Source organism: Rhinopithecus roxellana, chromosome 3 (assembly GCF_007565055.1).
Source record: "Rhinopithecus roxellana isolate Shanxi Qingling chromosome 3, ASM756505v1, whole genome shotgun sequence".
NCBI classification, from domain to species: Eukaryota; Metazoa; Chordata; class Mammalia; order Primates; family Cercopithecidae; genus Rhinopithecus; species Rhinopithecus roxellana.
In genome coordinates, this window is record NC_044551.1 from 98,808,538 (window position 1) to 98,823,490 (window position 14,953).

At 44.6% G+C, this 14,953-nt stretch overlaps 1 protein-coding gene across 2 annotated transcripts in view; it reads right to left on the reverse strand.

Annotated features, from left to right (window-relative positions):
* The window catches only part of MYO10 (myosin X), a 276,287-nt gene that overhangs the window by 112,948 nt on the left and 148,386 nt on the right, over nt 1–14,953 (reverse strand). For both annotated transcript variants that reach the window (XM_010356336.2, XM_030927220.1), the window contains 5 exons: nt 9,697–9,831; nt 8,052–8,176; nt 7,063–7,076; nt 6,859–6,943; nt 5,546–5,649 (listed from right to left, as the gene is read on the reverse strand). In XM_010356336.2, coding sequence (XP_010354638.2) covers nt 5,546–5,649; nt 6,859–6,943; nt 7,063–7,076; nt 8,052–8,176; nt 9,697–9,831 — 463 coding nt within the window. The remainder of the gene's footprint in view (nt 1–5,545; nt 5,650–6,858; nt 6,944–7,062; nt 7,077–8,051; nt 8,177–9,696; nt 9,832–14,953) is intronic.

The window sequence follows — 14,953 nt, forward strand, 5'->3', positions numbered from 1 at the left end:
GTCAACAAATGGTATGTCTGAAAGGGTGACAGGGGAGGCTATTTTGGGCACAGTAAATTACAAGTAAGTAATTCAATAATAATTTTTTTTTCCCCCGAGACAGAGTTTTGCTCTTGTTGCCCAGGCTGGAGTGCAACGGCACGATCTCGGCTCACCACAACTTCTGCCTCCCGGGTTCAAGCGATTCTCCTGCCTCAGCCTCCCGAGTAGCTGGGATTACAGGCATGCGCCACCACACCCGGCTAATTTTGTATTTTAAATAGAGACACGGTTTCTCCATGTTGGTCAGGCTGGTCTTGAACTGCTGACCTCAGGTGATCCGCCTGCCTCAGCCTCCCAAAGTGCTGGGATTACAGGAGTGAGCCACGAGCCCGGCTGGATAACTCAATAATAATATATTACATAATATTATGTTTTATTAAGTAATATTATGTTATTTAAAAAATATGTTATAATATAAAATTGGCTGACCATCCAAGTTTTCCAACACTGAAAGAAACTGACATTGCCAAGTTTTGCAACATTAAAGTACAAAGTCAGTCCTTTAAATTTTGATAAAATCTGACTCAGGATGAATGAATTCACGCATGCATACACAAGGTCACACACCATTCAAACCCCAAGGTTGTACCCAGGAAGGTCCATGCAGTCAGGAAACCCCAGCCCTGATCCAATGCCAGGCACGCTGTAAATGTTCAATATTTATGGAGTAAGAGAATAAACAGATGATCACTCAGCAAAGACTCCTGTTACTTTGTACACATTTCATCAGCCACCATCCTGGTAGGCCAAATGCAAGCAATAAAATAAACTAGTTGTTACCACCGGCTTGAAATAGCTTTTCATCCTGACCTAACACTTTAAGATGCAATTTGAAGGGCTGTATAAGAAATGCCTAGGAAATTTAGCATAGGTTCATTGCCTCTGCTCCAGGAAAAACCAAGTCTCTCCTAAAACTGTTCAGAATACCTCATTGGTACTTTTTTATATTAATGTTTATCGTGACCAATGATAAATTTTAAAAATACATTAAGGCAAATTCTCAATGAAATAAGCGAAGTTCTTAAAAGGTCCTACTGCCAGAATACACTAACATTAAGTTGATATAAATAATCATGTTTTTTGTTTCTGAGACAGGGTCTTACTCTGTCATCTAGGCTGGAGTGCAATGGCATGATCATGGCTCACTACAGCCTCGAACTCCCTGGGCTCAGATAATCCTCGCACCTCCAAGGTAGCTAGGACTACAGGTACGCCACAACGCCTGGCTAATTTTGTTTATTTTTTCAAGATGGAGTCTTGCTGTGTCGCCCAGGCTGGAGTGCAGTGGCGTAATCTCAGCTCACTGCAACCTCCACCTCCTGGGTTCAAGCAATTCTCCTGTCTCAGACTTCCAAGTAGCTGAGACTATAGGCATGCGCCACCATGCTGAACTAATTTTTGTAGTTTTAGTAGAGACGGGGTTTCACTATGTTGGCCAGGCTGGTCTTGAACTCCAGACCTCATGATCCATCTGTCTCGGCCTCCCAAAGTGCTGGAATTATAGGCATGACCCAATTCTTTTCTTATTTTTTATTTTTGAGATGGGGTCTGGCCCTGTCGCCCAGGCTGGAGCACAGTGATGTAATCTCGGCTCCCTGTAACCTCCATCTCCCAGACTCAAGCCATCCTCCCACCTCAGCCTCCCAAGTAGCTGGGATTACATGGCTGTGCCACTACACCCAGCTAATTTTTGTATTTTTTTGTAGAGACGGGTTTTTGTCATGTTGCCTAGGCTGATCCTGAATTCCTCTGCTCAAGTGATCCGCCCCCTTCAGCCTCCCAAAGTGCTAAGATTACAGGCGTGAGCCACCGCCCCCCACCTATCCCCCAATTCTTGATTCTCATAGGTTTGGGAGGAGAAAATTGTATTGTATAGAAAAGAATATATTTTCCCCCTTCTTTCCCAAACGTTATACTTTTTTTTTTCTTTTTCTTTTTCGCTGCACTGCTTAGAATTTCCAGTACAAGGTTAAAGAGTAACGGGTTAAATTTTGCTATTATTATAGCAAAAATGTCATGTTTGTGATGTTAATAAACATCAGCTAAGTTTTCATTGATACACCTGCTAGACTAACACTAAACAGTAATTGCAAATTAGACATTTAAGGATCTATAAATATCTGTTCTAAGTAGAACGTACTAACTAGAATACATATGTCAGGTATGCTCATTATGTCAATTTCATGTATAAATTTCTCTTCCTTTCTAGATGACTGACACATCCTTTTGTCATAAAATCAAATTTCAAATGCCAAAACCTATTACTTCCATTTAGCAATAAAAGCTAGCAATCACTGAGGGGAAGCCAACTTCCAAAAGTTTACTTGTAGCTGACAAAAAGAACAGACAGTTCTGAAGTGGAAAACGATGTCCCGAGAGAACACAGAGTACCACCAGAGTATCTGATTTCTCAGGGCCTTCCCAGGACAAGGGAGCTGCCACTGCCAAGTGCTCCCTAGCAGTCAGCAAGCGAGCTAGCAGGTGATGGGACCTGCAGTGACACTGCCATGTGGATAATCAGGCATCTTGTCTGACTTCTTTTATCACAAATTATTGTTCTTTACTTCAAGAAAGAAACAAGAAATAAACAAAATAGGAAAATAACCCGGAGACAAGTCTTTTTTTTTTTTTTTTTTTGGTCCTGCTCCTCAAAAACGAAAATGAGAATTTATTTTAACACATCATCTTTTCAGCAGACAGTAATAAATGAACCGTGGTGGAAGGTGTGAGTAGTGAGAGGTCTAAAGGGCCAATATAAAATTGGAAAAGATAATTAAAAGACTTAGAAAAACACTTCATAAAACCCAGTGTGCAAGGCCAAATCCCACAACTCTGCAGGCAGATACCAAAAGGTACTGTCTGCAGGAGGCTTTTTGTTGACAGGTTAGAAGATAGAAGAGATGGAGTGAGAAACCGCTCTGCATTATAAATGGCAGGTTGTGACATCTTTAAAAGGGAGGCAGAGTGGAAAACAATCATGTATTATAGACTAGTCTGTTTGGAATTTTATTTTCAACTTAAGGAGACATATGTTAGCCATAGAGAAATGATGCATGATTTATATCCATTTGTTAAAAATACTTTTGATTTCATTCCACAGGCGGTTCTAACAAATAATCTATGAGAATGAAAGGGAATACAGAATGAAGAGCTGTTAATCTTCCAGCAGCAGCCTAGGAGGTGGAATCTGAGGTGCACTGAAACCAGGTATTACCTGCCTCGTGGTTTAGAGGGTGGGATCCAGAGTCAGACTGTGTATGGATACGGGCTGCACCAGGTACTGGGTAAGGTCAGGATGGTCACTAACTTCTCTGAGTCTTAGAATGCAGACAACCATACTTCCTACCCTCAGAGGATTGTTGAGAGTGATTGGAAAGTAAACTCCACACTAAGTTCGGAACAGTAAGTGCTCGCTAAATGTCAACTGCATTTGTGATGACTAGAATGATAATGATAATGACTCGACCCTAGGTGCATTACATCTAACTATTCTGTTTTTTTTTTTTTTTTTTTTTTGAGACGGAGTCTTGCACTGTCACTGGGCTGGAGTGCAATGGTGCAATCTCGGCTCACTGCAACCTCTGCCTCCCAGGTTTAAGCAATTCTCCTGCCTCAGGCTCCCAAGTAGCTGGGACTGCAGTAGCCCACCACCACACCTGGCTAATTTTTTTGTATTTTTAGTAGAGACGGGGTTTCACTATGTTGGCCAGGCTGGTCTCGAACTCCTGACCTCGTGATCCACCTGCCTCGGCCTCCCAAAGTGCTGGGATTACACGCATGAGCCACCATGCCCGGCTGCATCTAACTGTTCTAATAAGGGCTCTGGGAAAGAACTTAAGATCACAGTGATGAAATCTCCTGGCCAGACTCGATTGGGTGGGGCTGTTCGTAATGCTCGATGACTGGGCTATCTTAAATGCAGATACCTTGTAACAAAGCCCTTGCAAGAGACCGTAGCATGCCACAACGCAGAGACAGGATGACTAATGCTCATGCAACCAGAAATGGCTATCACAGGCCACGAGGACCGGATGATACCTTAACAGTGAGACAGCCAAATGCTTAGGCAGATAAAATGGGGTCCCCGGGGAATCTCCAATCATTCCAAGAATGTTTACATTAGATGCTTTTGGGTCGATGAGGGAACCTGCCCAGGGCTTGTCTGGGCATCCCACAGTGGACTTGGAGCCTGACACACACACTGGGGGAAGTGGGCGGGGCCACGGGGAATTCTTCCATAGGGAAGAGAAGCCTGCTCTCCTCCGCTCCTCTAGTGACCTGGGAATCAATATGTGAGGCGGGGGCCTGTTAGCAGGAACCCCTCTCACTTTGCTGAGGGTTTTTCTTTTTTTCCTTTCTTTTCTTTTTTTTTTTTTTTTTTGAGAGGGAGTCTCGCTGTCTCCCAGGCTGGAGTGCAGTGGCGCGATCTCGGCTCACTGCAAGCTCCGCCTCCCGGGTTCACGCCACTCTCCTGCCTCAGCCTCCCGAGTAGCTGGGACTACAGGCGCCCGCTACCACACCCGGCTAATTTGTTGTATTTTTAGTAGAGATGAGGTTTCACCGTGTTAGCCAGGATGGTCTCGATCTCCTGACCTCGTGACCTCCCAAACCTCCCAAAGTGCTGGGATTACAGGCGGGAGCCACTGCGCCCGGCCATTTTCCTTTCACCTAATATATTAAACCCTGCTCTACTCATCCTTCAATGTGTCCGTGTGCCTAAGTTTTCCTGATCGTGTGACAAGACCTCGGGTTTTAGCTGAACAAAGGAGCAAAATTCTGCAACAGTCACCTGGGCCAATGGCTGGCAGATTTGTTTTTAGCTACAGAATTTGTTTTTCAAAGAAATCTTACTTGTAAGCCACAAAATGGAGGATCTGGGGGTTCCAGAGTGAAGCTCATGATTTGGGGGGTTTTGGGGGGTGGAAGATGCACTTTCTGAACACACTGTCCCAAGTAAACCACCCATCTGCCCTGAATGACACACTGCTCACTCATCTTCTAAGGAAAGAAGAGTCCTCTCAAATTCCTTTCAGCCTGGAACTTGGAACAAGAAGGAAATACCTATTCTCACCCACTGGTCCAAATGTAATTACTTCTATTTCTATTTTAAAAAATATTTGGAAACAGAAAATGAAATTTGTCACTCTTAATAGGGTATGTGATATCTTTTTTTTTTTTTTTTTGAGACAGAGTCTGGTTCTGTCGCCCAGGCAGGAGTGAAGTGGCGCGATCTCCGCCCACTGCAAGCTCCGCCTCCCGGGTTCACGCCATTCTCCTGCCTCAGCCTTCCGAGTAGCTGGGACTACAGGCGCCCGCCACCATGGCCGGCTAATTTTTTTTGTATTTTTAGTAGAGACGGGGTTTCACCGTGTTAGCCAGGATGGTCTTGATCTCCTGACCTCGTGATCCGCCCGCCTCAGCCTCCCAAAGTACTGGGATTACAGCCACTGCACCCAGCCAGTATCTAATACCTTAATAGGGAAAAAATTCAAAAGTAACTTACAATAACTTCCCTAAAGGATTCCTGGTCACTGATTGTCTTGTCTTCTACACATCCAGACTGATTCAAGTAGTGGTAGTTTTCCGGTGTAGATAAATAAAATTCTTCTACAGGAAGACAAAAAAAAACACGACGTCACAGTTGTCCAGGACAAGATGAAATTCAGAGTTTTCACTCTGATTTTTTTTTTTTTTTTTTTTTTTTTTTGAGACGGAGTCTCGCTCTGTCGCCCAGGCTGGAGTGCAGTGGCCGGATCTCAGCTCACTGCAAGCTCCGCCTCCCGGGTTTACGCCGTTCTCCTGCCTCAACCTCCCAAGTAGCTGGGACTACAGGCGCCCGCCACCTCGCCCGCCTAGTTTTTTGTATTTTTTTAGTAGAGACGGGGTTTCACCGTGTTAGCCAGGATGGTCTCGATCTCCTGACCTCGTGATCCGCCCGTCTCGGCCTCCCAAAGTGCTGAGATTACAGGCTTGAGCCACCGTGCCCGGCCCTCTCTGATTTTTTTAAGTATCTATATAATTCTCTGCTCCTAACAGTCTCCCATAAAGATAATAAAGTTCCCTCTTAGTTATCATCTAGGGAAAATAGAAAACAATTAGTGAAACGAAATCAGATGATTAAAAACAGTTACTGAAAGAACATGATGAGGATCCTGTTTTACTGTTTACTCTTTAAAAATCTTTTTTTTTTTTTTTTTTTTTTGAGATGGAGTCTAGCTCTGTTACCCAGGCTGGAGTGCAGTGGTATAATCTCAGCTCAATGCAACTTCTGCCTCCCAGGTTCAAGTGATTCTCCTGCCTCAGCCTCCTGAGTAGCTAGGACTACAGGCACAAACCACCATGCCTGGCTAATTTTAGTGTTTTTCGTAGAGACGGGGATTCACCATGTTGGCCAGGTTGGTCTCGAACTCCTGATCTCCAGTGATCCGTCTGCCTCGGCCTCCCAAAGTGCTGGGATTACAAGAATGAGTCACTGCACCCGGCCAAAAATCAAATATTTAGAAATTAACTTTATTCAGGGTGGTTGAAAAGTGAAACTGGCTGTAATATGTTATATATTTTCCATAAACATCCTTTACATTAAAAATGTACCAAGACTCAAAAAAAAAAAAATCCAAGGTTTCTCTATTGATAATTTTCTCCATTATTTCTCCCTACTGTAAATTCAGCATCTTTTTGGTGTTCGCATAATGTACATTTCATTGCTATCTGTGGAATGTCAACATTAAAACAGACGCCCTCTCATATACTGACATCTATTTAAATGGAAAATGAGTTGCTAGTCCGCATTACCCAGCTGTCATCCCACTCACTCACCTCTTTCTTCATGTTCCAGCCCTGCCAGCAGTGCATAAAATATGTGATAATTCCTTTCCCCAGGATTTTGCCTTACTACTCGGTTCTGGGAAGATAAATCAGATTTATATTCAGAGATGTTTCCTGTGCTTAATTCACACAAACCAGTAATTTCTGAAAATTGTTATTATGGAAGAAAATGTGGATTAAATCACGTTTACTTACTTTTTCTAATAAATCTTCATGTGAAAAGTAATGGCAAGTCAAGGAAAAAAACAAAGCTATGCCATGCTCAACTAGTCTTTCATTTTCTATTCTTTGCTGCCCAAATAATTACAGCTCCCTGTTCCTTTGACATAGAAGCTTCCAGTGCCAACAGACAAGCAAACAAAGCATAGACTATTTCATCTAAATACAATTCCAGGCTTGACACATGGTACCCTGTCAGGTACCTAACTAACTGACACAGCTGATTTGAAACAAATACCTGAGGTTTAATGATGAATTCAGTGTTTCAGATTATGGAAATTATATCAGAGATTTATAAAACAAATATGGTTCTTTATCTCACAGAAGAATTTTTGTTTTATTTATTTATTTTTTTGACAGGGTCTTGCTCTGTCACCCAGGCTGGAGTGCAGTGGCGCGATCTTGGCTCACTGCAACCTCTGCTACCTGGGTTCAAGTGATTCCTGCCTCAGCCTCCCAAGTAGCTGGGATTACAGGCACACGCCACCATGCCTGGCTAATTTTTCTATTTTTAGTAGCGGTGGGGTTTCACCTTGTTGGCCAGGCTGATCTCCTGACTTCAAGTGATCCCACCACCTCGTCCTCCCACAGTGCTGGGATTACAGACATGAGCCACCACCTCCGGCCACACAGAATAATTTTTAAAAATTATTTTATGTTATTTTTTTAAGAGACAGGGTCTTGCTATGTTGCTCAGGCTGGCCTCTAACTCCTGGGCTCAAGCAATCCTCCTGCCTCGGCCTCCCAAGTAGCTGTAACTATAGGCACATACACCACGTCCAGCTCATAGAAAAATTAACAGGTAAAGTATTACTAACATTAGAGCAATAACTAACTGCTCTAATTCGTTCAAGAACCAGAGAAAGAAACGTTTCACATTCTTTTTCAATCCTTATAATTAGTGAGAAGTTTCCACTTAAGAGAATCAAACACTCTAGATAAAAAAAAAAAATGAAAGAGGATACAATCTACAATTCTCCCGCCCTGAATATTTCCTTTCTGACAGATGTTCAGCTGAACAAACTTCCCAAAGCGACTAGAGTTGTTGTTGTACACGGTCTTCGCATTGCCGAAAGCTTCCATGATGGGGCTGTGAAGACAGCGAGGGCAGCAGACAGCGTTAATAAGGGCGGGTCTGAAGATAGCAACAGCACTTGTCACAAATGTCAAAATATACAACTGCGAGAAAAATCTGAAACCAAAAGGACTGAGGGTGACAAGGTTTATTTCCAGAAGAGCCAGATTTTCAAAATGCTTGTTGAAATGGGTTTATCCGCATACCCATCTTAGCGAGTACAGCTGTGCTGCCAATGGATGCCACAGAGTTAAGGGGACCACAATGGCTCGTTCCTGCACAAGTGAGTGTGGCCTTACATGCGCAATCCAGGGACTACACAGAAAAAGCCCCCACCCCAGTTATAGAAACTGAAGAAGTTCCAGTCCTGGAAATTTCACCTATTTGTTGTATGTCCCTGGGGGCAACTCATTTAATTTATTTACGTCTTTTCCAAGTGTAAGATGGAGTTAGACTAGATCGGGGCCGGCAAACTTTTTCTGGAAAGGACCAGACAGTAAGTGTTTTAGGCTTTGCAGACCATGAGGTCTCGGTTGCAACTACTCAGCTCTGCCACTATAGCCTAAAAGCAGCTGTAAACACTACTCATGAGTGTGGCTGGGTTCCAATAAAACTTTATTTATAAAAACAGATTACAGAAGGAAGATGAAGTTCTGGAGACAGATGGCAGCAATGGTTGCATAACAACGTGAATGTACTTAATGCCAACGCCACCGCTCCATACACTGAAAACTAGTTAACACGCATTTAGTGCTAGGTCTATTTTACCACGGTTTTTAAATGGAGTGTATACAGGCTAAAAAACAAAAACGGGCTGCAGGATATAGGCATGAGGCTGTGGTTTGCCAACCCCTGGACAAATCTCTAAATAATAGGATGTATAAAGTCTCTACTGGTTCTAAAGTCTTACAAGGCACAAACCATCTATCAGGCAATGACATATTTTATACAACAACATGGGTGACACCTAGCCCTCTTTCTAAGTTCTGAGGCTCCCTGTTATAGAATGCATCACTGATCTTCTGCACACAAGAGGTCCGTTCTGCTCATGTTAAGCCTCCAAACAGTGGATGCTGAAGTGAACCCTGCTTGTCTCCACACTAACCCCCCTTTTACACAGTGGCTGGGGGTTGACATTTCTGCTGCTGACAAGGCCTCCAGAAAGCTAGTCAAGTTTATTCTTCTCTGTAAACTCCAATACAAGTGCCCTTAGGATCTGATCTAGGTGCTTCAAAAACACATGAAGCTGGAGTCAAAGGCTCTCGGGTAGGAAGGAGGCTGCAGACGGTCATTGGGTGCCACTCAGTCCCCATTTCAGACCTGGCCTGACGATGAAGCGGCAGGAGGCAGAAGGAGTTGCTGCTGGGCTCATTAGATATTACTATGTGCATAGCAAGACCTTTTCTTCAGGAATTGTAAAAGAGAAGTCAAGAAAAAGAGAAACACGACTAATTTTTAACTCTTCCTTAAATAAGCCATACCATAAGGAAAGTGAATCCTATTAGTTGGAAACAAGAAAATCAATAAACAAATACCTGCTTTCAAGAATGGCTCGTTCAACACAGGATGTCTTCTCCTTTAAGGACAATTCCAAAGACTGTTGACTGATGACTGACAGAAACTTGAGGATCAATTTAGTGCTTTCGGTTTTACCTGCCCCACTTTCACCACTGAAAGATAAAATGCAAAAGTTTGTGCTTCTAACTATAATTAAAAACAAACAAACAAACAAAAACAGCTTTGGTCAATGGCACCGTAATTATTCAACGGAACAATGGTAGAAAGGTGGGAAAAGGGAGATCAAAATGCCTGTTTCCAAAGAGCTGAGTTAAAAGACAGCAAAAGTCCTTTCTCCTGCTGGCCACACTGTGTCTGGCCTTACTTGCCTCTTTTGGCAAATGAGGCAAACAGAACTACCTTTTCCCAAGGAAAGGTCATAAGATGGATGGTGCTTTACAGGCAAGGTAAGCTCTGGGAGAGAGGAATCTTCATTTCGTTCATCCCAAACACCTCCACCGTGTAAACATTTGGTTAAATGCATGAGCTCACTAACATGATCTGTCTGGGAAACTTAAAGCAGGTACAAGTGCATAAAAATGCACTCATTCACGAATATCATTGAGGGGACAAGGCAATGAGCCTGCGGGTACACACAACCCACACCGAATCAGGTTATTCTCACAATAATCCATGAGGGAAGCATGGCTGAGTGTCCGAGTCGGACTCTTAACGCCAGCTCTGCCTGCTGAGGTCAGGTGTCAGTGATAGTTAAGGACAAGTGAACAAAAACTCCAGAAGGAAGAGAGGCAAAGGACAGATGTAAATAAGGGATGAGTTATGACTTAAGAGACTGGCAAACATTAGTCAGGCCAAGAAAGCACAGAAGCCACAGAAGCTGGGAAAGATTCTTATGGGAGAATGAGATCCAGGCCTGATTAGGTCAGTTGGGCTGAGATGAAAGGTGGCAGCAGACACGAGCTAAGGTTAAGCTGGATGCTTCAGAGGCAAGTGCAGGAGCCGGACAGCGGTGATGACCTCATCAAGGTCACCTGTAAAAAACACATCTTTGGAGGAAAAGCTCTAGCAGGACCGAAGGGTCCCTCGGGAGACCAGCTGCTGCTGTTGTCTAGGCCCGCGGTGGCCAGGTCCCAAACATGGTTAATTAGGCTGGACATGGAGAGGAAGACACGGACATGAGAGAGACTTGAAAGGAGAAATCCTGGGCAGGCGCGGTGGCTCACACCTGTAATCCCAGCACTTTGGGAGGCCAAGGTGGGCAGATCACGAGGTCAGGAGATCAAGACCATCCTGGCTAACACAGTGAAACCCCGTCTCTACTAAATATACAAAAAATTAGCTGGGCATAGTGGCGGGTGCCTGTATTCCCAGCTACTCGGGAGGCTGAGGCAGGAGAATGGCGTGAACCCGGGAGGCGGAGCTTGCAGAGAGCCGAGATCGCGCCACTGCACTCCAGCCTGCCTGCCTGGGTGACAGAGTGAGACTCCATCTCAAAAAAAAAAAAAAAAAAAAAAAAAAGGAAAGGAGAAATCCCATCCATTTGGCATATGGCACCATGCTTGGTGCTGTGCAGAGAAGAGAAGCAGCAAAGAGCCTGGAAACTTATGAGAAAGGTAAACCAAAGGAATAAGCAAGAGCACAGCCATACAAACACCACCACGAGGCAGCACGCTGACAACCACTGAATGCTGGGACAGGCAGATGAGCCCCTTTTGCGTTCTAAAGAGAAGTCCTGTGGAGTACCAAGAGCTGGGATGTTATCAGGAAAGAGGAATTTTGCTAAAAATGTGAATTAATTGCATGTAGTAAGAGAGGAAATGATTCAGAGATGACGCCAACATGCCGGGCTTGGTGCAGGGGTCCCAGGGATCTCCACTGGTCTAGACAACCGCAGTCCTTTCACCCACTCTACTAGCGACAGTCCCGGGCAGGGGCCAGTGTCATGGTTCCACGAAGATGTAATGTCGTAATGTCAAGGGTACTGTGGGCTCCTAGGGGAGGTTTGCACACACACACGACACCAGACAGAAATGTCCCCTTCGCGGCAGATAACAAAGATCTGAGAATCTAAACCTGTCTTGAAATCATAAAGCAAAAGTCAAGAAAATCAGAGGCAAGCCCAGTGGGAGTGGGGGCTGAACCCACATCCCTGAAACTGCCCTGCCTCGTGTGGTCTGAAATAGTAAAAGGCAGCATAGATTAGGCCACCTTTAATTGGGGTTTCCCTTACTAGTCACCAGGATCTTCCCAGTACAGAGCTCAGCATACACATCTGCTCGGCCCAGTGCCTGGCATGTGGGATGCATCCAACAACAGTGCATGGAATGACTCACAGAAACCGAGACAGACAGTTTCAAGGAATGATTTAAATGATTTAAATCATCTTCCATATTTAAAACGTATCTATATTGATGTGGCAGCTGTTGGTGGCTGAGTTATTAAAACAAAAACGAGAGGGATAAGTTGTCTAGTGAAAATGGTGAGGCAGAAACAATGTTATGTGTTCCTCAACCTACTTCTTTATCCTCGGGCACACAGAAGCCCAAAACGTTTAGACTCCCTTGCAGTAAAAACGGCAGGCAGAGGCCAGGCACGGTGGCTCGCGCCTGTAATCCCAGCACTTTGGGAGGCTGAGGCGGGTGGATTACTTGAGGTCAGAAGTTTGAGTCCAGCCTGGGTAACACAGTGAAACCCTGTCTCTACTCAAAATACAAAAATTAGCCGGGCGTGGTGGCGCACGTCTGTAATCCCAGCCACACGGGGAGCTGAGGCAGAAGAATCACTTAAACCTGGGAGGTGGAGGTTGCAGTGAATGGAGATCACGCCACTGCATTCCAACCTGGGTGACAGAGCCAGACTCCATCTCAAAAAAATAATTAAAAAATAAACAAACAAAAACAAAAAGCCGGCATGCAGTCAGTAACAAGGGGACCAAGTGTAGCCAGTTGAACAACTGAGCCAAGGGGCTATCAGCCACTTCAATGCCTGGTAGCTAAAAACTCCCTTCACGGTTCTCTGGGTTCCATCTTCCGTTTGTCACCTAAGTGTCCTCAGAGATGGTACATCTTCCAAGCAAAGAAGCCTACAGAGTAGACTCCAGTCCCTTGCCTACCCACCAGGGGCTGTGAGAGGAGCAAGAAACAGACCATCCCTGTGTTACACCCCTAAGATTTGAGGGCTGTCTGTTATAGCAGTCAGCCTACCTTGGCTCACCGAACATGGCAAAAATACAATCATGGAGAAGATACGATACTCTTCAAACTCTACAGCAGAGGCTTGGTCAAAGAAATCCTAGGATTCTCGTCATCGTAAGATGTCTGAAGAGTGTACGACACATTGAGAAAAAATATGGCTGGAGATGGACCCAGTCATGGATATCAGTCTCTGTCAGTCTCTTATACAGGTGGAAGATCTCTTATCTGAAATGCTTGGGACAAGAAGTGTTTCTGATTTCAGATTTTGGATTTTGAGAATATCTGCATTATACCAATTGGGTAACCCTAAATCTGAAAATATGAAATCGGAAATGGTCAAGAATCTGAAACTTTTTTTAGTGCCAACATGTTCAATGGAAATGCTCTTTTGGGTTCTCTGGGGCAGATTTTCAGATGAGGGAGCTCGACCAGTGTAATGCAAATCTTCCAAAATCCAAAAAAATTGGAAAAAATCTGAAAGCTGAAATATGCCTAGCCCAAAGCATTTCAGATAAGGGGTACTCAAGCTGTGTAAGTAAAACGTGGAAAAACCCTCAGATTTGCACAGAGCTCTGCGATGGTGGCTCTCAACCCTGGCTGCACATTAGAACCACCTAATAGGTCCCTCGTCCAAACCTGTGGGCACAGAACTCTGTCATCTGTATCATCTGTATTTAAACAAAAAAATTTTTTTGGCCAGGGGCAGTAGTCACATCTGTAATCCCATCACTTTGGGAGGCCAAGACGGGGAGATCACTTGAGGTCAGGAGTTCGAGACCAGCCTGGCGAACACGGTGAAACCCCGTCTCTACTAAAAATACAAAAATTAGCCAGGCATAGTAGTGGGTGCCTGTAGTTCCAGCTACTCGGAAGGCTGAGGCAGGAGAATCGCTTGAATCCAGGAGGCGGAATTTGCAGAGAGCAGAGATTGCACCACTGCACTCTAGCCTGGGTAACACAGCTAGATCCTTGTCTTTTTTTTTTTGAATGATTCTACCATGAAGCCAGGTTGAAGAACTGCTACTCCGGAAAGCAGCCTCCCACATAATTCAGCTAGGACTCTACCAGGAGATAAGGGGTGACTACTCAGATACTGGGCTGTGGAAGTGTTTTACAAACAACAGGGCAAAGAAGAAATATAAGTAAATAACTCGCAAACTGCGAAAACCCAGAAATATGCCGGATATCCTGAGATACTAATGTCAAGGTCACAGACTCTGCAGGTAGAACACTTCTGTCTAACCCGTCTCCTCCTCCTCCTGCCTGTAGCTCCACCTGCTCCTCATTAGCCCAAGGCAATGACAGTTCTATGCCTCATGCCAGTAGGCCGGCTGACACGAACTCAGGCTTTGGCAAAACTGTGTTCATTCAGATTAACCAAAAGGAGCTTATATATATATATATTTTAAAAATTCTAACTATAATAATGAAAATGTGAAAGCGAGCCCAAAGCACTCATGTGGGGCCACAGGCTGTCTTACAAATTGTGAGAATTTTTTGTAGGCACAATGGAAAGTCATAGGACAGTTCCTAAGCAGGAGGGTGTCATGATCAGATTTAAGGTTCTAAAGAATTGTTCTTTTGTGTGTGTGTGTGAGTTTCGCTCTGTCGCCCAGGCTGGAGTGCAGTGGCGCAATCTTGGCTCACTGCAACCTCCACCTCTCTGGGTTCAAGCGATTCTCCTGCCTCAGCCTCCTGAGTAGCTGGGATTACAGGCGCCTGTCACTACGCCCAGCTAATTTTTGTATTTTTAGTAAAGACGGAGTTTCACCATGTTGGCCAGGCTGGTCTTGAACTTCTGACCTCAGGTGATCCACCTGCCTTGACCTCCCAAAGTGCTGGGATTACAGGCATGAGCCACCAGGCCCCCAAGAATCATTCTGACTGTTGCGAGGAGAATGGACAGAAAGGAGACAAGGGAAGAATCAGGGAGAGCGAAAGGGTGATGCAGGAAGGGTCGCAGGGGCAGCAGAGATGAAGTGAGAGGCCCAAGAAAGACTGGAGGGCAAGTGACAGGATTGCTGAGGGGTCTGGCCAGGGGGTGGGCAGCAAGTGATGGATGGGGAGGCATCAGGGATGA